The following is a 24,348-nucleotide window of genomic DNA, read 5'->3' as shown; positions in this document are numbered from 1 at the left end:
TGACCTGTCCATGACTTTTACTAAACATGCCCGTGACTAAAACATAGCCTTAGTTATAGGACCTGATCACAGACCATTTGAGTCAATTGAAAGATTTCCCTTGGCTTCAATATGTTTTGGATCAGGCCATATTTTATTTTTAAACTGTTTTTATTGAAACTATTACAAGAATGTATGTGTGTGTAATGTTCTGTTTTCAATAACATCTTTAAATCTAGGTGAGGGCAGCACTAGATAATGTCAGCTGGATACAAATGATATGTTAGGGGTGAGTCTATATTTTTTATTTTGAAATAATTAATTGTTGATTCCCATTTCTTTTCAGAGTGGCCTAAGTTCTGTACTGTTCTTGAACTCTCACTCCTTGGAACCTTTCCTACCAGGAATGCTGATTTGTTAAAAAGCTCCAGGTGATTGATTTGTGATCCTTCAAGGTGATGGTCAAATTGCTTCCCTCTCATAAAATCTATTTAAAAAAAATCAGCTTTACCAAGTAAATGTCTTTATAAGCAGTGTCAAGCATCCCTTCTCTTAACTCGAATCCTTGCACCAATAAGATTAACACTGATATTGCACCTTATGTATTCAAATTGCTGTAAAACATTAACTAATCTATCTATCTGCCCAGCACTCTCATTTTAGATAGGCAAGATTATTTCCATTGTACTGTCAGATAAACTGAGGCAAAGTAAAATTATTTGGCCAAGGTCAGCAAGCCAGTGGCAGAGACAGGGCTAGAACACAGACACTCATAGCTACTGTTCCTGCATTCATTTGTCTTGTGCAATACACTTTCCTCCAGCTTGTAACCAGGATCAGTAATTTACTTTCACTGTCAAACACAGGTTTTATTAATGCCATAGATGGAATGATGATCATTAATGTTTTGGGGGCAGGGGACTGAGGGCCAAGTTCTATTAGCAAATTAAATTCTCAGCAAGGTTATGTCTCTTTCTGTGAGCGACATTCATTCAGACTGAAACCAAATTCTGCCAGTGTTCTCCATCCCCACTGCTGAAGGTGAACTGAGAGGGTTTTGAAAAATATTAAAAACTTGCTTGCAAGATCCCATAAGAGGATACGGGAAAGTATGTGTGTTTGAACATATTAGGTCCTCTGCAGCCTAAAGTTGACACGGCCTCTGCTACTTGCATGCACTACAGTTCTTCTCTTGTACCCAAAGTCTCAGCTTCTCTATGGTTTGTTCCTTTCCTGCTGAGTTGTTTAAAAATCTGGCCATAAATGTCCCAATGGGAGCTGCTGGGAGCTGAACTCTTTTGAACTCCTGACCCCAATAGGGTTGCCAACTTTATACTCACACAAAACTGAATACCCTTGCTCCGCCCCTTCTCCAAGGCCCTGCCCCTGCTCATCCCATCCCTCCTCCCTCTGTCACTCACTCTCCCCATCCTCACTCGCTTATTTTCACCAGACTGGTTCTGGGGGTTGGGATGCAGGAGGGGGTGAGGGCTCTGGCTGGGGGTGCAGACTCCGGGCTGGGGATGAGGGGTTTAGGGTCTAGGAGGGGGCTCCAGGCTGAGGTAGGGGGTTGCGGTGCAGGGGGTGTGAGGGCTCCAGCTGCGGGTGTGGGCTCTGGGTGAGGCTGGGGATGAAGGGCTTGGGGTGTAGGAGGGTGCTCTGGGCTGGGTTCAAGAGGTTTGTAGAGCAGGAGGGGGATCAGGGCTGGGCCAAGGAGTTGGGGTGCAGGCTCTGGGCCGCGCTTACCTCAGGCAGCTCCCGGAAGCAGCAGCATGTCCCGCCTCTGGCTCCCATGTGGAGGCGCAGCCAGGAGGCTCTGCGCACTATCCCATCTGCAGGCGCCATCCCTGAAGCTCCCAGTGGCCATGGGTCCCATTGTTTTGAGCTTTATATTCTGGAGATCTGTGCTTTGGACTCATTGGTACAATTGTGATTTTTGTATGCCACTGACCATAAATGTTGACTGGCATTTTATGCGACCCATGGCCAATGGGAGCTGCAAAGCTGGCGCTTGGAGCGGGGGCAGCATGCGGAGCCCCCTGGCTGCCGCTATGCCTGAGAGCCGGAAGGGGGACATGTCACTGCTTCCGGGAGCCACGCAGAGCCAAGGCGGGCAGGGATCCTGCCTTAGCCCCACTGCACTTCTGACTGGACTTTTAACTGCCCATTCAGCGTTGTTGATCGGAGCCGCCTGGGTCCCTTTTCGACCTGATAGTGTAACACTTGCACTTTACAGCTTTCTAGGGCTTTTTCTTTCACCAAATTCTCTGTGGGGATAGAGTCATAGAAATTGAGGGCTGGAAGGGCCCTCAAGAGGTCACCAAGTCCAGCCCACTGCACTGAGGCAGGATCAAGTAAACCTAGACCATCCCTGACAGGTATTTGTCTGATCAGTCCTTTAAAAACTTCCAATGATGGGGATTCAACCACCACCCTTGGAAGCCTATTCCAGAGCTTAACTCCCCTTACAGTTAGAAAGTTTTTCCTAATATCTAACCTAAATCTCCCTTGCTGCAGATAAGTCCCATTATGTCTCATCCTACCTTCAATGGACACTGAAGACAATTGATCACTGTCCTCTTTCTAACAGCCCTTAACATATTTAAAGATTGGGCATGTGTAGTCTTCAGAAACTGAGGTGCGACCTGATAACAATTTTTTTAACCTTTCCTCAGAGGTCATCGTTTTGTTGCTCGTCTTTGGACTCTCTTCAATTTATTCATATCTATCCTAAAATGTGACACCCAGAACTGGACACAGTCCTCCAGCTGAGGCCTCACCAGTGCCAAGTAGAATGGGACAATTACTTCCCATGCCTTACCTGTGACATTCCTCTTAATACGAGAATGATATTAGCCTTTTTCGCAACTGCATCAAAATTGTTGGCTCATACTCAGTTATTCAGTTTGTGATGGCTGGACTCTTTCAACATCTGTTTTGCAGTCTCAGAAATGGATTTAAACCCTTTGAGGGATGTGGAAAGAATACTACTTGGAAAGGGCCTCTTAGAGGAAAGGTAGATAAAAGGATAAACTAAGTTTAGTCCTTCAGAGTCCTTTCCTTGATTTCTTTAAGGAAACTGTTTACTTCAAGCATACAGCAAGTCCACAAATGAAAAAGGCAGCAGTTGTGATGCTTCTATGGTCCACTAGATGGCACTGGTACTAGATATATTGGCCAAAGACAAGTCATTTCTAGGAAACAAGAATTGGAAGAGCCCCCGGCACCAGAAAAAGATTAAAGATTGAAGCCCAGTAGGAAAGACCTCCTGTACTTGTCTGGCAGAACTGCTGCCAGCGAGAAGAAATCTGAAGCTATAATTGTTTTATCACAAATGTCAAACATAAATGATGCCCATGTATGATACAGCCTCATAACTGGGGTAGGTCTAGAGTCTCTCCCTGGGACATGCTTCGATCAGCCACATCCCACATTCACTTAAACAGCAAGTGAGAAAGACCTTTTGAAAAGCAAGCACTGCCCCAGCTATTTACAATTTATGGCTCTGTCTTCTTTGCAAAAAAGGTATGTTTTTAGATTGAAATAGCTAACTCAATATATCTATCTAATGTTAAATCGAAGTGGAGACAAGTGACTGTTGTTTTTATCCCTCTGTCACAAATCACGGTCAATCCCAGGTGGAGGTATAGGGTTGATATATAGGTATTGGTAAAAAAATCACCTGTGCCCTGTCTGCACTGGAACCTTACATTGAGATAACCATCTCAAGTTAGCTATCTCACTGTAAAAACACATCTCTTTTTGCAGTGAAGTTATAGGGTAGAATTTTCAAAGGCACCTAAGTCACTTAGAAGCCTAAGCCCCAAAGTGACTTAGGCACTTGGGGGATTTACAAAGGTATTTAGGTGCCTAAAGATGCAGATAGGTGCCTGGTGAGATTTACAAAAGCACCTAAGCAAGCTAGGTGCCTAATTCCCATTGACTTCAAGTGTGCCATTGGCATCAAAGTGCCTAAATTAAGTCACTTTAATTAGGCTCCTTAGTCACATACCCTGTTAGATTTATAGACCTTAAGGCCAGATAGGACAATACATGATCATCTAGTCTGACCTCCTGCACATTACAGGCCTTAGAACTTCACCCACTCACTCCTATAATAGGCCCATAACCTCTGGCTGAGTTACCAAAGTCCCCAAATCTTGATTTAAAGACTTCATATTACAGAGAATTTTACTCTAGTTCAAACCAGCAAGTGACCTATGCCCCACACTGCAGAGGAAGGTGAAAAAGCCCCAGGGTCTCTGCCAATCTGACATTTTGAAAATTTTACCCATGGTCTAGAAGAGCAACGCTGTCACATCCCTGGAGTTCAAATTGTGTTTCCTCCATTTTTATTATAAACCACACTGCCATTTTTATAATAAAGCCCAGTCAAGTCCCAGCTATTTTAATATCTAGTATAGATATGTTGTTCCTGTCTGAAATGCCTCTTCATACTGGACGTACCCAAGTCTTGGGGAGAAAATATTTAATTGCTTGAGTTCTAATTTCCTAAACTATGCAGTGTACATTATTGTTTATATCCAAGGGAGAAATGGGGCTAGAGCAAGGCCCTGGAAATAGGAACATTTGGGCTCGATGCTCATCTCTGCCACTGACTCACACTGTAACCTTAGACAAGTCACTTGGCCTCTCTGTACCTCAGTTTACCCATGTGTAACGTGCACCATAATCATTCATACTTCAAGAGGTTAAGCTGGGTTGCTGCAGGGCTCCCTGCAGACACCATAAAATCAGTTGTTGCAAGACAACTGGGAGACTCTCCACTCTGGCATGGGGATGTGTAAGGACACAACCTCTGAAATGATCCATAAGAATCATTTCCAATTTACTTATTTTTTCCCTCCATTTTTTTTTTCTTTTGGCTCGGACTGAGTGAGCTTCCAGGGAGGGCACTGCAAAAAGGCTCGGGTTCATATAAAGGTGCAAGGAAACCTTTCTGAGGCTGTTGAGGAGAATGAGGCCTGTGGGTGATGGAGGAGGCTAAAGGAGGTGTCATGTCCCTTCAAGCTGGCTCTTTTCTGTGTTAATCCTTTCCTTCTCCCACTCCTTGGTGTCTGTTTTTAGGTGGTGTAAGCTTTCCAGGATGGGGATCTGCCTTATTTTAGAAGCATGAAGCCTCTAGCACACTTTTGGGTTCAACAGAAATAATATGTTCCTGCAATGAGGCAGCAAAGCCTTTTGAGAAAAATGTATTATAGCTAAGATGTTAAAAGCAATTTAATAGAGACAGAGGGGCTAGAGAACCTGCCAATTTTACCTCTGAGACGTGTAGATTATTTTCTCTTTTAAGCGTTATGGCCTGCAATTCAGACCCAGGATCTCTCTTTGGGTCCCATTGTTTTGAGCTTTATATTCTGGAGATCTGTGCTTTGGACTCATTGGTACTATTGTGATTTTTGTATGCCACTGACAATAAATGTTGGCTGGCATTTTATGCGACCCATGGCCTCCCGTGAATTGTTTCTGTGAGCTTGGTCACTCATCCATTTCCCAGCCAGGTTGTTAAGTAGGCAGCCTGACAGCGCCCTTGTAACACAGCTTCAGTTTTCAAAACAAACAGTTTGAGGACATGGCTTCCTAAATTAGGCTAAGGCCTGTGAATTTGGTGGGAGGCAGAAAACACAAAGCAAAGCTGGCTTCGTTGTTGCATTCAGAAGCTGGGGTTTGGGGCGTGCATGTGAAGTGTCAAAGCCATTACTGTATCATAAGTTTTTTTGCCACCTGTGCCCTGCACTCAGATTATAATGCATCTAAGGAGTTGCTGTGGTCTAACTGCATTTTAGTAAGTGCCTGCCACGTACATATGCATACCTGTGGCCTGATCCTGCAATGATGAGCTCCACTCAGGCAGCAGACCTCTGCCCATGTGGAGCTCAGTGCAAGATCTAAACATGTCAGATGGCTACTGGAGATATTACTGCTAAAGCAAGTTAACAATGTGCCTTTAAAAGAAAAGGAGGACGTGTGGCACCTTAGAGACTAACGAATTTATCTGAGCATAAGCTTTCGTGAGCTACAGCTCACTTCATCGGATGCATGCAGTGGAAAATACAGTGGGGAGATTTATATACACAGAGAACATGAAACAATGGGTGTTGCCATACACACTGTAACAAGAGTGATCACTTAAGGTGAGCTATTACCAGCAGGACGGTGGGGGGGGGGGGAAAACCTTTTGTAGTGATAATCAAGGTGGGCCATTTCCAGCCGTTGACAAGAACGTCTGAGGAACAGTGGGGGTGGGGAATAAACAAGGGGAAATAGTTTTACTTTGTGTAATGACCCATCTACTCCCAGTCTTTATTCAAGCCTAAGTTAATTGTATCCAGTTTGTAAATTAATTCCAATTCAGCAATCTCTCCTTGGAGTCTGTTTTTGAAGTTTTTTTGTTGAAGAATTGCCACTTTTAGGTCTGTAATCGAGTGACTAAAGAGATTGAAGTGTTCTCCGACTGGTTTTTGAATGTTATAATTCTTGACGTCTGATTTGTGTCCATTTATTCTTTTACGTAGAGACTGTCCAGTCTGACCAATGTACATGGCAGAGGGGCATTGCTGGCACATGATGGCATGTATCACATTGGTAGATGTGCCGGTGAACGAGCCTCTGATAGTGTGGCTGATGTGATTAGGCCCTATGATGGTGTCCCCTGAACAGATATGTCGGCACAGTTGGCAACGGGCTTTGTTGCAAGGATAGGTTCCTGTGTTAGTGGTTCTGTTGTGTGGTATGTGGTTGCTGGTGAGTATTTGCTTCAGGTTGGGGGGCTGTCTGTAAACAAGGACTGGCCTGTCTCCCAAGATCTGTGAGGGTGATGGGTCGGGATAGGTTGTAGATCCTTGACGATGCGTTGGAGAGGTTTTAGTTGGGGGCTGAAGGTGATGGCTAGTGGCGTTCTGTTATTTTCTTTGTTGGGCCTGTCCTGTAGTAGGTGACTTCTGGGTACTCTTCTGGCTCTGTCAATCTGTTTCTTCACTTCCGCAGGTGGGTATTGTAGTTGTAAGAATGCTTGATAGAGATCTTGTAGGCGTTTGTCTCTGTCTGACGGGTTGGAGCAAATGCGGTTGTATCGTAGAGCTTGGCTGTAGACAATGTGCCTTTAGAATCTCAAAATATGGGCCCAATCCTATACTCCTTGTGACACCAAAACTCCTATTGAAATCAATGGGAGTCTGGAATGTGCAAGGAATGCAGGATCAGGCCAGTTATGCTTACAGCACCCTTTCTGATAAATTATGTTTTATAGAATGTGCTGCCTTTTGCCTGCAGAGACCTTGCTGGAGGGATCATAGTGGCAGAAAGCCCTCCCAGAGGGATAATGGTGGCACAAGGACATGCTTCCTAGCCCCAGGATGCCCATTTCCAGCAGAGCAGCCGAAAAGGAGGGCAGTGCTGGCCAGTTGGAGAGTGTGCTCCAGGTAGCTGGGATATGTGCTGATTTAGCCAGGGTGGCATATATAGAACCCTGCATAGATGGTAAAGCTATCCTCTCCCACAAGAATATCATCCCCTGAACTAGATTCTCCCCTTGTCCCAGTGCAGTCATGATTTGCATTAACAGGGCAGAATCTGGTCCCTGTATAATAGACTTTTAAGAAAAGTGACTACAAAAAGGCCACATTCAGATTAATAATGTGATGGCAAGAGAATCAAAAATTAAGACTGATTTTTCAGAGTAAACTTTCAAAGTCTAGCTTGGGGATTGAGCCTTGGGATTCAAAATACCCACATAAGACTGGGTGAAACTTGCATTCTCTGTCATTTATTTATTTCTTCTCTCATTAGCTGGAACTAAGAAGGAAAGAGCCTGACATCATCATCTTTTTTAAATGTTGGTCCTTCTTTCTCTGATAATTTTCAATAACATTCATTAGAAAGGATTTGTTTTTCAATGTAATAATAATCCATGTTTCTCCTAAGCAAATAGACTTTAAATCAATCAAATAAGACATTCAAACAAACATCATAAAAGCTGTCCTACTAATTACATTTAGCCGCGCGTCAGTGTGACCATTTCCAATCTTACTATAAAGCAAAAAAGAAATCCTTAGGCACAAGTAAAGTAACACCTTCAAAGGCCCATTCACGGGTTAGTCAAAGGAGAGTGTGAAGGTGAGATGCCCAGTTCCTGATGCCTAGATACCAAGGTGACAGGCATCAGATAGACTGCACAAGGAGTCAAACTCAAACCTGGCATAAATGGGTGTGGCATCATTGAGGTGAATGGTGTCGCAGCCTCTTACATTTGGACTATCATAAACCCTGGTTGATCCTGCAAGGTTCTGAGTGCCATTCATTGCAACAAGAGTGGAGGGTGCTCAGCAACGTGCACCAGCAGAGCTCACTTATCTTTTAGCCCACAGCCCACCTGGAATTCAATACTTTTGCCATTTCCAAGTTACAGCCCAACATGTTGCTGATGGGACAATGAGACAGGCAATATAGATGCTTTTATTATATAGCAACATAAAAAAAAATTGTTTTTTGCTTTGCTGAAGTATTTGGTCCGTAAGTGTGTCGACACAGCAAAGTCAAAATGAGCCATACTCCTGATGAAATGTGTACAAGCTATATATTATTATTATTAGCAATGACCTCTCAGTCAGATCTAGCACCTATATATTCAAACAGTTTCAACTTCATAATTTTTGTAGCCACCTCCAAAGACCAGCACTTAACACTTGCATTTTCATAGCAGGGTGCCTGGGGATTTCGCGATGTTTCCTTCCCTGGATTCTAAATCCCTGTGCATCACCTTTTCAAATCTAGGGGTAAAGACAGGCTAATGTAACATTTTTGGATACTGTTGGTCTGATTCATTTAGCCAAATCCATGGTCTGATTTGTTTACATTATTCCTGCATAAACTGATTCTGCAGAGGCAGCATGACCAGTTTATTACGCTGTCATACTAGTTTTTCTTTAAAAAAAAAAATCACCTTATCCAAACATAGATCTTGTTCTTCTGTTCAAAATATCCCTTTGTGAAAAATGAGACCCTGATCACGAGAAACAGAATTTAAATTAATACAGTACTCTTAGCACCCTTGTATGTACACCAAATACCTACCAAAGACAGTTTGTAGTCTCAGGTAATTTATTGGGGACAGTCCTCCCATCTCCCTTTATATTGGTGTAGATCCATTTTAAGTAGATCTATGCTTGCTTTACACCAGCACGGAAAGAGAATTGGGCCCAGTGGAGTTATGCTGTTGTAAAAGAGGTGTAATTCCAAGGATTAGGCCCATTGCATGATATTGTTAGAATAGTTTTATAACTACCATAAAATAGACAAGTAGTCAACCTAACACCTTGGAATAACTAATAATAATAAACTAATAATTTATATGAAGTGAACATAACCTAATACAGAAGCCCCTCCATAGCCTGTATTTTGCTAATCCGAACATAAAAATTGGCAGTCTCTCTTCACTTTTCAGCTAAGATTTAACGGCAGAGACACTGCCAGGATGAGAGGTTTCAGAGTAGCAGCCGTGTTAGTCTGTAACACGAAAGCTTATGCTCAGATAAATTTGTCAGTCTCTAAGGTGCCACAAGTACTCCTGTTCTTTTTGCCGGGATGAGGTTTTACATGGCCAAGACCTCATTCTTTTTAAAACTCATGCTACAGTCCAGTTACTAAAACATTGTGAGGTAATATAAGTAATGAAAATTAAACATTTGTTAAAATAAATGAGCATTCAATGAATTGGGAAGGATAGCCCAGTGATTCGGGTGAAAACTTGGGAGGCATGGGTTCAGTTCCTGGCTCTGCCACAGACTTCCTATGTTAGGGGCCAATGGGAGCTTCGGGGGGCGGTGTTGTGGGTGCAGGCAGCGCACGGAGACACACTGTCCCCTTCCCCCAGGGGCCGCAAAGATGTGCTAGCAGCCAGCCACTTCTGGGAGTGTCGTGGGGCCAAAGCATGCAGGCAGCCTGCCTGAGCCCTGCTGTGCCACCGGCCAGGAGCCGCCTGTGGTAAGCACCTCCTGGCCGGAGCCTGCACCCCACACCCCCTCCCACACCCCAACGTCCTGTCCCAGGTCAGAATTCCCCTCCTGCACTCAAACTCCGTCCCAGACCCTGCACTCCCTCCTGCACCCCAATCCCTTGCCCCAGCCCCCTCCTGCACCAAACTCTCTCCCAGGAAAAGACTTGTATACAGGGGCCCCACAAAATCTAATAGCCCCCGGCCCACAGGAGAGTTAATCCGGCCCTGATATCAGGGAATGAGGGCTTTCCACTCTTTGTAGAGCTTTGTCCTAACTGGTGAGCCTCGAATGAATCACGGTAGCACTTCCTGCCTCCGCTCAGATCGCCGTAGGATTTGTGCTAAATCAATAACATAAATCTCTACTTGCAAGGTTTCATAACTTTATTAGCTTGGTAGCTTCTCTAATGAGAGGGTGATCTATGCATTAAGTCATAGCTTCTGGGCTCCAGAAGGGACAAATTGCCACAGCACCACCACAGTTCCACTGCCCACTGCAGGTGGAAAGCAGGAAGCCAAGAAGCCACTCAGGGGCATTCTGCAGTCACATGCATGCTACAGAGGTGGGCTTCATGGAAGCCCTCTTGGCAGGACCATGTGGGCTTGTTGTCAGGCCAGGGTCATGACTAATTGGTCCAAACTAATCCACTGGCCACAAACCCCTTGTAAAGGAGAGGTGCACAGCAGACCGTGTCAAGTAAGTTGCTCCTCATAGTCCCTGCCCCTCGTCATTGGTTCCCCATATAAAGCCCATTTAACCAAGCTTTGTTCAGGGGATGTTCATTTCACTCTTAGAATGGAAGAGTTGTATGTGAATTCTAAAGGTTATGGCTGCTGGGGAATTTGTTCTTTAATATCTAGCAGTGATATGGAGACAATTGTCTGAATTAGAAGTCTGCTAGTCTAAAGACCAGATCCTGTAAAGAGCTTCCACAAAAGGCAGTGGGAGTTGAGGGCACTCAGCATCTCACAGGATCAAGTCCTGAGGCCATTAAGTGCAAACCTTTATAAAGTGTATTGATTAAGACAGCTTGTCTCTCATTAACTGCATTATTTTTCTCCTTTTCTCAAGTGTAAGTAAAAGTAAGAGCTTCAGGACAATTTCAGAAAGGTCACTGGGAACAGGACTGAGAACAGCAACTCATATAGGCACTGAACAGCCATCATCATTGTAACAACTTAAAGGCCCCTACTCAGGCAATCTCTTAAGTCCATGCTTAGGTTTTAATAAGTGCTTTCCTGAATCTGGGCTGTAAAGTGATGTAAATGAGAGGGGAATCTGGCTCCCTGGAGTTATACCAGGGCATATGTGATAATCAGGCCTGGTATGCACCAGTCTCTTGAGCCTTTCAAAAACCTTTTATAAAGTTAAATGCCCGTATGATTTTTCACTCTACCTTTTTCAATCTGAAGATGCAAGTGAGCTTGTGGTATCCATTCTGCAGGAAAACACAATGTGATGCAAAGCCCTTCACAGTGATTTCGGCTCCTATCCTGCAAGGTATTGAGCATCCTCAACTCCTTGTGAAGCCAAGGAGTCTTGTGGGGAGATTCAAGACTAAAATGGACTTCATAGGAGTTGGAGGCAGTCAGCGCCGCACATGGACCCTTTACCTGTGCACTAATACATATTAGGCAGCTAGTCTCAAGCACCTGTAACTCTTCTGCTAAGCGGAAGCCTGTTTAGAGCCAGGCACTCACCAGCAGCAGTAAAGCCAAAACACTGAAGATGTGGAATGGTGAGAGCAAGACGATTTATTGTAGAGTGGAGAAGAGGTTCATTTTCATCAACTCAACTATTCCCCTACAGAGTTCAATGCAATAAAAAGAGGGACAAGTGTACAAAACCAACCTAACAAGAAGGCTCTCGATGAAGTACATTCAAAGCATTTGCAAATGATGCTACCATACAGTTGCAGGATACAAATTAAATCAGTTCCTTCCAAAGTGGACTGAATCGATTCTGTATGCACATTCACGATTTTGTGTTTCGTTTCAGAAACATCCATAATCCTCCCTTTCACTGCAGATGCCTTACTCATTTTTTATATAACTCCACTGGCCTTTTCTCATCACTGGGAAAAGGATTCCAGCTATTATTGTCTAACAATTGATTTAAAAGCAGATTTTTTTCTTACTTCCAATTTGATGCAGGTGGCAATCGATCCTGCTCCAGTGAAGTCAATGGGAGGTTTGCCATGACTTAAATGAAAGCAGGATCAGGTCCACGGTTGTTCAATCCTGCATGCTAATTTATTCCTGGGAACGCATGGACTTTGCCAGTTGTAATAATAGTTCCTTTTGGATCCATCTTGAAATTTGCTTTTCTTAAGGGGCAAAAGGTTTCTTCCTCATCCAGAGCATCCTTGTGGATACAGACATAAAAACATGTACATGACAAGGCATCGGCACTACAGAGTTCCTGGAGTAGTTTAAGGCTTGATCCTGTTCCACTGAAATCAATGGGAGCTTCACTGCCAATTTCAGTGGGAGCAAGTTCATGCCCTTACAGAGCAAGAGAAATATTCTTTAAAAAGCCAAGCCAGCCTAGATTGTTGTAACAAAATCTACGATTGAGAGAACATTTAGCACCCTGCTTTGTTTTGGCATGGCCAACGCAAGTATACAGTGCAGCCATGTCATTCACTTTGTACCCAGGCAATAACCCCCCTGCTGTCAATGGGAGTCTTGCCTGAGTAATGTGATGACAGGATTTTTTGCTCATGTTATTAACAGCATATTAGTAAGCCAAAATATGACTCAATGCTTACAGATCGATTCTCTCTATAATGTTCATGTAGTAAGGAAAAAAAAATCTCCTGGACTAAATTTTGCTCTTGGTAACACTGGTGTAAATCCAGAGTAACTCCACTGAAGTTAGAAGGGTTACTTCAGATTTGCACCAGAATAACTATACACAGAACTGAGCCCCATGTTAGGTAATGATATAACACATTTATTTGTTAATGCGTAATGACATCTAATGCTTAATACAAACAAAACAGTACCTCTTTCTTACTCCATATAAATTATATGGATCCCATGTATTGGTCTCATTGCCTTAACTTTAAATACATATGCATTTCATTCCAGCTGTAGCTTTTATTTTAACATTAAGATGTGCTCAATTTACTGAGTACACCATGTAGACAAAGGTTGCAATTGTGACTTAAGAAAAAGCTGGAGGCAAATCCTGAATTTGTTTGCCTTGAAAACATAAAGGAACAGTTTTATTTTATGTGAAGAAAAAAAATACATATACGTGGGGAGGGGGGAAGAGCCACACTTTCACAAATAATAAATATCTAGTCTGATTCGAAATCAAAGTGCACTGAAGATTTGTCTATTTAAACAAAAATAACCCATAGGAAAAAGCCATAAATATTCACAAGACTGTCAGTGATCAGCATAATAAAATAAATATGAATGCAATGATTTTTTTTTTTTTTTTTAGCAGCAAAGATCATTAATCTACTGGCCAATGTGATAGCTTCACAAAAGTCCACTTCATTTTTTTTTTCCAGTCAAGAAATAAACTATTCAAGGGGGGGGGGGGTCTCTAAAAAGGTGCCACGCCTGTATTCTTACTCAGTATGGTGCCTCTCCTGCTGCCTGCCGCCGCCACCGCCCCCCCCTTTCTGAATGTAGATATAGCAGGATACGTTTTCCCCCAAGCATTCTGAATCCTTATGTACAGAATTACTTTAATATGCATACAGTCAGGTTATGACCTTCTCCTCTTGCTGAAGGGCCTTTGGGTTGGCTTTAACCCTTAAATCATAGGGGCATAGGACTGGAAGGGCTCTCCTCGGTCATTGAGTCCAGTCCCCTGCTATCACAACAACACTAATAAGGTCTAAGGTGTTTTTTCATACCTTCATGATTAGCCATTTTCTAGGTCAAGGAGAAACCACTGTAGGTGCTGTGATGGGAGGGGCAGTCTTTGGTTCCTTTGTGCTCACATCAGGACTCCTGGACAGAGCAAGTCCCGGCATGTCCCACATCCTTCTAGCCATGGATGCCTTTTCTCCTGCCTGGGAGACTTGTGAACAGGTGCTGTGGAGTCCCACGCCCTGCTTCACACCAGGGAACAGCAAGGGCAGAGGAGAGATGGAATTCTGGAGGTGACAACCCTCATCCCTGATATTCCAACTGAGATTGGATGGCAGGGGAGATCTACCTGCCCGTTGGGCAGCCTCCCAAGAACAAATGTGGGAGCCCCATTGCTGGGGCATTTGAACTAGACACTGTTTTGTGAGGAAAAATGCCCCCTTGGCTAGACCCTGAGCTAGACACTCTACGTATAACAGGGCTTTTCCCAGCTCTTGTTTTATTCAGTGTTGCATGAAACAATGGAAACACCATGCCATGGTTTATGGCAAATGGACATTTAAACATGGTGCAAAAATCGTGGGGAGACACGACAGGGCAACTATCGTCCACCATCTTCCGTCCTTGCACGGGGGTGTACAGCCAGGAAAACGGAGGAAAGGCCACAGTTCCACTGTGTGGAATGGGGAGCAGGTCATGCCAGAGGACTGCACTCTCTACGGCAGCACAGGGAGGTTGGGAATGGGGCAAGCCAGTGGGCATGGCCAGGGGGCCAGCCAGGGAGAGCACAGGGGAAGGGGCTTGTGCTCTGCAACCCAGGATTCTGTTCTCGCACCCATTCCACCCGATGGAGTTCCTCTGTGAAAAGCCTATTTACTCAGACTTTGCGCAGAGGACCAGCATTAGGTGCTATAGACACTGGAGTCTGTTACCCTGCATATAAACATGGATCAGCAGGGAACATGTGATGATTGCTGTGACTTCCATTACAGTTTAACCTCATGGAGTATAGGAGTGCTATATAAAAGACAGGGCAGTTGTGCAGCGCTCGCTGGAGGTGGCTGATGAGACAGATTACTCAAAGTCCGAAGAACAGCTTTTGAGCCCGCAAGTGATACAAGCCTTTCTGTGGTGGACTGAGAAGATGACCAGAAACTCTGTTTTTTAAGGCTGAAAAAGGCTGGTGGAATGCAGGATACTAGGGAGCAGGGACCAGTGAAGGATGGCGAAAAACAGGGCTGTCTGCAACATGATACACATTAGGCCAAATTCATCCCTGCTGCAGCCCCACTGAAGTCAATGGGATTATACCTAGGGAAGAAGTTGACTCACTGCCTCCAGGAGGAGGGGACAAGCTACAAAGCACCTTTTCATTTCTAGTACCCTCCCACCCGAAAAACAAGGAGCTACACCAGCATAGAACCAGAACAGTAAAGCAGGCCTGGAAGGGAGATATCCACAGCACCCGCCTGGCTCTGACCCTACTTATTTTGGATATTAGAAAAAAGATAAGGATCATTAAATTCACCACAGCTTGCGTGAATGATCAGAGGAGAGCACAGCAGCCCCACTCAGAGATCACCAGGGCGCCAGCACGGCAGCTCAGCCTGAATATCACACACAGAGAGCGTGGCAGTCTAGCCCAGAGAGAACACAGGGGAGACCACGGCAGCCCAGCCCGGAGATCACATGAGGGACAGCACAGCAGCCTAGCCTGGAGATAATACATGAGAGAACACAACAGCCCAACCTGGAGATAATGGGTGCCAGCCCGGCCCTCCAGCCCTAACATCACACAGGGAGAGCACGGCTGCCTCACCCAGAGATAGCACTGGGAAGAACACAGCAGCCCAGCCCGGAGATTGCACAAGAGATAGTACAGCAGCCCAGCCTCGAGATAAAACAGGGGAGAACATGACAATCAGCCCAACCTGGAGATTACACTCCCGCTCATTATCCCTTCCCTAAAACAAAAGACTGTAAAACGCTGCTGTTCAGAGGGAAGAAAGATAAAGGAAAGCCCAGTCTGAGACTTAGAGTAAAGGGAAGAGAGGAAATATGCCCAACACGGGCAGCTCTTCTCCAAAGGTGAATTTCACTTTGCACATATAATGTCTGTCAGGCTTAATGCAGGTGAATGGAGTGGAGGTTGCGGCAGTTGAAATCCAATAATCCCCAATTTCCAGGGAATTATACTACATCACAGACCCACCCCCTTTACAGTTACTACTACAGGCTGGAGAACAGCACCTGACCCCCCCCCAGCACCAATCTGATAGGGTGTTAGGACCCACGATTCCTCCCCAGCCCATCCTCATTGCACCATCCATGCTGTCCTTTGGAAGGCCAAGGCTCAGTACAGAGCCCCAATCAGATTATATTAGCTTCTTTGCTCTCTGGGCCCTGCACAGGCCCTGCTCCCATGCTGCATAAAGATGCCTAGTGGCTCCAGTGTGGTAAAAATCCATTGCCAAGAGCAGACCAGAATCTATCCTCCTTGACAAAGGAGAATATCTGCTGATGTGGCAGATCAGCTACTCTCCTATTGCAGATGTTAGGTTGAAATCCTCACCAGCCACTTGAAGTCCAAACACTGGTGGGTGGCCTAGATGAGGGTGAGTGAGATAGGATCCTCCCACAGGGTATGTGCACGGCCTCTGTGCCGTACCGACAGGAATGCAGGAGGCACCTACTGTAAGGTGTATTTGAGGCTATAGCCTCTTATGCTTCTGCTAGCAGGGATGCGTGGCCAACAATGCCATTCACACATCTGCTGGCTCTGTTCCCTCCTCTCCTCTAGCCTGCCCATAAAGTCCCCCTGCTGCGGAGTGATGCTGCGGAGCACAGCTCTAGGACACGCCAAAAAGGGTGATGCGTCTCCACATACCCTGCCTGCATGGCAGAACCGTGGTAGTCCCAGTGCTTCTTGGGCCTTGCACACTCATGCAACAGGGCATGGGGGAGGACAGGGCTCCCCCAAAATGCAATGAAGAGCTTTAGATAATGAGCAAACAAACATTAAAACCACTTCACGTCCTGCAGAGCATATTCCTGCCAACAGTGATATAAAAAACCCCTAACCATACCATTAAGTTTGCAGGTATTACATGTATAGCTAGAGAGCATACTCCTATCAAATGGAGCACAAAGCAGGGCATGTGGCAAACAGCAGGCAAGACAAGCTGTTCTATCTGCAAACTACTACCAAGGGATAGCGTGTCATTGTACATAGCCAAGATTCTCCATCTCATTTCTATACCTCTGTTCAGACACCTTGCTTTTGTGCTGTTTGCTTTCTAAATGTTGTCGGAACTCCATCTCTTCGCTAGCCCCAGCATTGCACATGGAACAGTAGTACTGGCCACTTGGGGTGACACACATAGCGAGATCACGAGGAATTCGCTGGCGGGAGCGTGGATTGAAGTAGGGACCTGCAGAGAAAATAAAGGAGTCCATTTATCTGTAAGCAAGAGGAGCCCTGCAATGTTTCAAGCCTCACTTCACAATTACTAAGGACTACGAGTAAAATGTTCAAAAGCACCTAAGTGACTTGGAAGCCTAAATCCTACTTTCAAAAGTGACTTAAGCACAAAAGTGACTTAGGCCTAGATTTACAAAGGTATTTAGGCACCTACAGATACAGATAGGCACCTACTAGAATTTTCAAAGGCACCTAACTGGCTTTGATGCTTAACTCTCACTAAAGTCAATGGGACTTAGGTCAACTTTATTTTGTACTGCAGACTTGCCCTAAGTTATGTCGACGTACAGGCACCGCAGTAATTGAATCAATTTTGCATGTCCACACTATGCTCCTTGTGTCGGTGGTACGCGTCCTCACCAGAAGCACTTGCTCTGATTTAACTGCCAATGTGGGGCATTGTGGGACAGTTTCTAAAAGGCAGCAACAGTCCATGTAAGCAATGCAGCATCTACACTGACACTGTGTTGCCCTAACTACATTGACTTAAGTGCTACGCCTCTTGTGGAGATGGAGTTATTAAGTCGGTGTGGTGGACGCGTTACATCGACGGGAGCTACATTTTACTGTACACGCTTACAGAGTTAGGTCGATGTAAGTTGCCTAAAGCTGTATTGTACACCAGGCTTTAGGCTCCTAAGTGCCTAAGTCACTTTTGAAAATGGGAGTTAGGCGTTTTTGAAAATTTGACCCTGTATCACTGCTCCCCCTATTTCAGAATTAGAATCAGCTTTCTGATCAGAGTAAGTTTACTGCTCGCTTAATTAAAAATAATTACGATAAGATCATATTTAATGTAATTTTAGAAGAACCGTTATATTAACTAACACCATGCTGAAAACACAGAATTAAACTAATACTCATCAGAGGGCTGTCTGAGCTAACAAGCGCTCATTACAAGACTTGCAAAGAAAAAATAAAACCGCTGATCCAGACACTAATAAATATACTTCAAATTAAATGGTATAGAATTAAGGGCTGATTTTTCTCTCTCTTGGACGGGAAGCTGCAAATCAGGAATACCTCTGGTGTGCTCTGTGGAGTTACACAGATATAAAATTGCAGCAAATGAGACCAGAATCAGGCCAGATTCATTCCTACATTAGTGCTAGTGCCAGCACAGGAATAGAGAGGGTACTAACTTCACCTCTCCTCTTCTGCTGCTACTCAGGGCCAAGGTGCAAGCTGGAGCAGCCACAGGACTCCTTTTTTCTGCTGCTATAGCCCGCTGAGTTTGTCTATACTGCAGCAAGGAGCAAGCCTCCCAGCGTGGACAGACAGACTCGCACTAGTGGTGCTTAAGCTAGTGTACTAAAAAAAGCAGAGTGGACGCTGTGGCTCATGCTGGAGCTGGGCTCTCAAACCCAGCGGGTTGGGTGGGCTTGAGCTCAGCTCCAGTCTGAGCCACAACATCCACATTGCTACATTTAGTGCGCTAGCTCAAGCCCCACTAGCTTGAGGCTGTCTACCTGGGCTGGGAGGCTCACTCCTAGCTGCAGTGCAGACATAACCAATGGGACTGGCAGTAGTGGGGAATCATCAGCCCTGAGCTCCACCCTAGCCACATCTCCTTCTGCTCCCGATCCACCTCTTCCCTCCTCCAGTCTGTCAACCTTCAACACACTCCCCCATCATGTTCCAACCCACCACTCCTCCACATCACTCTGTCCTGCCCTAGAATGCTCCCGGCTTCTGCTGAGGCAACGCATCACTGGCAGAGCTAGCCTTGCACGGGCCAGAGGCTCCTCTGAACTGGAGGAATTGTCTGGACACAGGGCTGGGCACAAGAGCAAAGTGAGTGTCACTCAGGGGTGAATTTCCCCCATGCGCTTTTCTCTGCTTATTCCTAGACCAAAGTTCTTTTTAAAGGGTTTTGCAGTAAATCAAAGTGCTTTTCTCCCCCTCCCCACAGCCAAAATAAGAGAACAGAATCTGTCTTTCCTATATTGGGTTTGTTCAAAGGGTGGCAAACTCAGAGTCTGAAACACCAGAGACACTGATTCTGGGAACAGATGGCCTTGGAAGGTGGCAAACCTGCTTTATCATTCTGGCCAGCAAGAATGCGAGCATGGGTTGATGTGGTACAGTCGGAGTCAAAAGCTCAGGCCCCTTGCCAAGAAAACACCAGGAAATAGTCACCACTTAAAGCAGCAATAGAGAAAGGCAGATGGGAAATTAAGTTACAAGATGAGAAACCAACCAACCAAAGAGGCTGACAAACTGAAGTAACTTTAACTGCTGAGAGGATCAAGACGGACAGATGGGTGGAGTCAGCGAGAGCCAGACAAAGCCCTGGCACCACAAATAGCTTCTTTCTTTGCAAAGCTTCCTTTACTGAGGGGCTCACTCAGCATCTACACAAAGCTCAGGTAAACAGACTGTACGGGGACAAGGGAGTGGGGAATGGAATGCTCCCAACTTGGGCATGGAGCACCCGTGCAACCTGCACAACCTCTGAGGTTGCAGCAATATGGGTGTGGTATCGCAGCTTGCTGTATCACTTCTAGACAGAGGCTTTGGCCAGGGGGACTGCATAATCATAGACCCACTGACTGTCTTCAAATACCCCCTGTGAGGTAAACACACAGCCAGGGTCGGGCTGCTCACTCAGATGCCATCACTGACCACAACCCCCAGCTCAGTGAAGACCTCCTGGATTACGACTGGGAGGACGGGGTGGATCCCCTGGCACTTGGTTGATGTAGGGGGCTCTCCACCCCTTGTGTCCCCCGGTGTGTACACCAGGAGGTGAGGGTAGCCTTATCGCCTGTCTCTCAGGCCTTCCTTGAGCAGGCCCTGGTGGAGGGTGCTCCCTGCCCGCCCCTCCCCTCTGATCCTCCAGACCTCGCCATCAGGCCCCTGCCCTGCAAGCCCCCCCTCCACACCACCCAAGCCAGCTACGTGACCTGCAGTTGGTTTGTTTCTGTATCAAGCCTAGGAAGCAGCTGGACGTGTTCATATTCCATACCCTTCACTTCCTCACCCTCATGTCCCACCCCGATGCCAAGTGGCAAGACCTTCTACCACCTGTGGAGGGTGAGGAGCCCCGGTCGGCCAGTCTATATTCTACCCTGGACTCCGGCCTACCAGGGATATGAGCTGGCAACTCCTGGCATGGTTCACCCACTCCCCTTCCTGACACGTGCCATTTTTGCGGTGTCAGATAGACCCTGGTACACATTTACATCGAGTGCACCAGGTTGCAGCCCCTTTTCCGGCTACTCCAGAACCTTCTCCTTCGGTTCTGGCTGCACTTTTTCTCGCACCTCCTGATCTACACTCACCCCATCTGTGGCCCCAAGAAGTGGCGAGACCTCCTCGTCAGCCTCCTCCTGGCGCTGGCCAAGGTGGCCATCCATCATGCTAGGAGAAGGATGCTGGATGGGAGGCGCTCTGTGACTGTGGGGCCTATTTTCGCTCCTCCCTCCAGTCACGTATCTGGGCACAATTGCTCTGGGCCGCGTCCACTGGCTCCCTGGACACCTTTGAGGAGCAGTGGGCACTGTCCGGGATTCTCTGCTGAGTGTCCCTCTCTGGCTCCCTGCTTTTACCCCTCACTCCCATCCCTGCTTTTCATTCATTGTCCCCTGAATTTACCTGAGTCCTGGGCTCAGTGGCTACTCCCTTTAGGCTGGGGGAGGGTCCTTTAGATGTGGGCTGGCGCAGATGTTCAACAGGTGCCCTGACTCGCCCCTCTAACAGAGTCTGCTGTGACTAAATCCTCGGGCAGGCTGCAGCAGCCAATCCCTGGGCAGGGCCCAGGTCAGCCTCTCCTTGGACCCCGGTTTCACAAGTAGCTTTGCCTCCCCAGATGGTGAAAATGAAGTTCATGTGATCCAATCAGGCCTCTGTCTTATCTAACCCTAGGTTTGGGAAGAAAGGGGAAGTGGTAGCGGCTGATGCTGCAGGAAGGCTGTGAGGAGCCAGAGGAGAGCACAAGGCTGGCAGAGACCTGTGGATGACTCCAGGTAGGAAGGCCAAGGAGTGCCTGCTTGGGAAAGACCAGGGAGCAACCCAAAGGAACCCAGAGGAGTGATGGAAAGGAACCTGGGAGGGGCTGAAAGCTGAGCCCAGAGGGTGAGCAGAAGAATTAGAGGACAGAAGAGAAGCCCCTTAGGAAGACGGGGTTGGGCCTAGTTTGAGACTGGGGAAAAGGCTCTGTTTTGTTTGGCTTTAACATGGATGTGGAACTCTGTTTCCCTGGAGAGTTATACTTTTGTTAAGGGCTTAGCTGGAGGGCCAAGTCATAGCAGCAAGCCACTGCAGCAGCCAAATGAGGCTGTAGAGTTTTGAAGAGCTGTGAGAAAGCGGCAAAATGAGGCAGGCCTACTGCAGAGCCACCCCATGCCACCCTGGAGGTGGCCACCCTGTTACAGTCCCTCACGCTAGAGTCAGAACCAGTGCAGACCAGCCCACAGAACAAGAGCTCCCTAATGCACCCTTCTGTGTCAAGCAGAGCTTGGACACGGAAGAGAATTGAACCCATTAAGAAATAGTCACTGTGCGACCTATGGAGCATGTAAGTGGTGACACAAGCATTCAAGTACCTGTGCTGTTTTGAACCGCATACACATTTCTTCTATTCTGCATCATCTTATAGTCGTTCCCTTCTTTCCGTGCCCTCCGTTTGCCCAGTTCTGATGTATCCCTGAAGGTTAAATAAATACATACAGCTCTGTTTTAAAGCTCTCTGAGATACATTAATAGAGATTGCTGGAGTCATGGCTGCACACGTTCAGGCCAGCCTTAATGTAAAGGTTGAACAATACCTACGGGAATGAGTTGCTCTGTGCTTCTGCCAGGCGTAGCCTCTTGGCATGATTCTTTCCTTGGTAGTGAGCCTGGGCCACAGCCGGGGAACTAAATGAGGCATCACAAAGCTTGCAGTAATCATTCTCTGTGGCCATGATCACTCGGCCTCCTGGTTTAGAGGCACCCATCTATCAGCAAAAGGGAGGGAAAGTTTCATATGCAAACATAGGAGACTTCATTCTTTGAAATAACTGAGCCAGGCTCAATGAAGTTGACCCCTCTCAGCAAGCTGGTGGAAGATTGGGGATTAGAACTTCAGGTTCTCTGCACAGTGTTCCCCAAATTCTTTCCCTTGTGGGAGGAGGTTTTGCCTCTCCTTGGCTCCAGCTGGGAGTTTGGCCCCCTGAACCTGCACATCCCCTAAATCCACACAGATCTCTGAGAATCAAATGGAGATTAAAACTATCTGTGCAGAGGCCCTGTACCTCTGCACTGGCTCTGGCGCCTCCTGCTCCCACTTCCAGCTTCCTCACAGGCTTGACTCCTCTGCCTACCTCTGCCCCTGGGAGCCCCCTGAAAGGAGATTCCACAGCACTGAGGGAGGTCTGCGTCCAGACTACCTGCCCCCTAACTGGATCTCCAGCCCAGCAAAGAACCTTCCACGGGTTGCAGAGAAACAACTGACCCCTCCTCACACCTTGCCTATGGACAGCGGGAGTTCCATATGCAAATTTTAGAGGAATGATCCAGTCCCGAGTAAGCTCAGTCCTCAGGATTTCCCAGTGCATTATGGGAATGTCTACTTAGAATGTAAGCTGATTGGGGCAGTAACTGAATCTTTTTGGTGTTTTGTACATCACCAAGGAAACAGTATTTCCTAAATAGTGTGGATAACAATGATTTACTCATTGACCTTGCCAGTGCTACACTTTCTAAGGTGCAGTTTCTTTGGCCCTCGTTTTGATACTTCATATGCTGCTAACTAGACCCTCCTCCCAAAAAAACCCTAGAATTCTGGCTTGCATCGTACAATATGAACATCTTCTACACAGCTGGCTCAAACTTGGCTTTCTTTTTTTCTGAGAATTAGTTCCTCAAACAAGGCAGAGCAGCCACCCCAGCTGTTGGGAAGCAGCAAAGTACACTTGTAACATGCAAGGGCTTGGGGCAGGGTCTGCTCTAATGCCAACTGAAGCTAATGGAAAGACTCCCATTCACTTCAGTAAGCTTTGGATTAGGTTCTTTTTGCATGTCAACAGGTCTCCCCCAGCCTCAGTGGCTGGCCCCAGCAACCATATAACAACCTGCTACTTACTCACAGCTAAGGGGTTCATTCTCCTTTAGTTTAAGTGGTAGAGGCCCGTGCTTTTGGTGCTGAAGGCCCCAGCTTTGATCCCTGCTGACCAACACGCAATGACATGCAAGTGTCAGGTGTGGAGAACATTTGATTTACCCCTTGAGCTAATGGGGCATACACTCTTGCTCTACATGTCCCTGCCATTGGGCAGTTCATGGGACAGCATTAATCTGGATCCCAGAGGGGGCCATTTACTCATGCTGCGATTGGAGAATGAGTGCCACAAAAGTAGCTATTTAGGGAGGGAAATGATGGCCCAGTGCTGTTGGTGCTAGTATCTAAGCACCTTTTCTACATAGGCACCGAGGTGCAGCCTCACTTCGATGCACAGGAGATGGCTAGGCAAGGGGAGGATATTCCACACACACACACAAAGGAAGGACATGACGATGAGTGTTTTCCATGGCTTTAAACAGCCATAATCAGCACAGCATCTGATTCAGACAGGTATCATAGGATTTGCCATACAGGATTAGATCAGTGGCTCAGTGAGTCAAGTCCCCTGTATCCAGGAGCGGTCAATACCTGATGTTTCAGAAGAATGTAAAGGCACACACCAGTCCAATTGCACCATGCTGGACATAGTGGGGAAGATTCCTCTGACCCCTGCAGCAATCCCACCCCAAAGCATGAGACCTAGTTATCCTTGTCATAGGGGGTACTGCACATGTAAGCAGCACAGCCTCGCTCATCTCTCCAGGCCTTACCTGAGCTGGATGGGAGACAATCTGAGGCACGGCAGGCTCCACTGAATTGCTCATTCTGGCAGGAGCTGGGCAACTATTTGCAGCATAGTAATTCCGAAGCTTCTTACTATGATTTTTACCCTGGAAACAGAACTCGAATTAATCACTGTCCAGGTGGTAGAGTGCCACCTGTATATAACAGCTAGAGGACTCAGCTAAGAGGCTGAAATGTAAACGTAGTCATGAC

At 46.3% G+C, this 24,348-nt stretch overlaps 1 protein-coding gene and 1 long non-coding RNA gene across 4 annotated transcripts in view; one reads left to right on the top strand and one right to left on the bottom strand.

Annotated features, from left to right (window-relative positions):
* The window catches only part of ZMAT3 (zinc finger matrin-type 3), a 39,558-nt gene that overhangs the window by 4,417 nt on the left and 10,793 nt on the right, over positions 1-24,348 (bottom strand). For 2 of the 3 annotated variants that reach the window (XM_074962903.1, XM_074962904.1), the window contains 4 exons: positions 24,123-24,242; positions 22,080-22,246; positions 21,854-21,954; positions 16,130-17,256 (listed from right to left, as the gene is read on the bottom strand). In XM_074962903.1, the coding sequence (XP_074819004.1) occupies positions 17,045-17,256; positions 21,854-21,954; positions 22,080-22,246; positions 24,123-24,242 (600 nt within the window). In that variant the 3' untranslated portion in view covers positions 16,130-17,044. Of the gene's footprint in view, positions 1-16,129; positions 17,257-21,853; positions 21,955-22,079; positions 22,247-24,122; positions 24,243-24,348 lie in introns of those variants that run through there. The other variant, XM_074962905.1, reaches the window with a different exon arrangement.
* LOC141993368 (uncharacterized) overlaps positions 1-24,348 on the top strand; it is a 70,452-nt gene that overhangs the window by 44,080 nt on the left and 2,024 nt on the right. Inside the window, exons 2-3 of the long non-coding RNA XR_012640827.1 lie at positions 326-410; positions 21,174-21,274. This is a non-coding gene — a long non-coding RNA (uncharacterized LOC141993368). The remainder of the gene's footprint in view (positions 1-325; positions 411-21,173; positions 21,275-24,348) is intronic.

This window comes from Natator depressus, chromosome 9 (assembly GCF_965152275.1).
Source record: "Natator depressus isolate rNatDep1 chromosome 9, rNatDep2.hap1, whole genome shotgun sequence".
Lineage (NCBI taxonomy): Eukaryota > Metazoa > Chordata > Testudines > Cheloniidae > Natator > Natator depressus.
The sequence above is the reverse complement of the archived record's forward strand: the minus strand, read 5'-3'. Positions and strand labels throughout refer to the sequence as shown.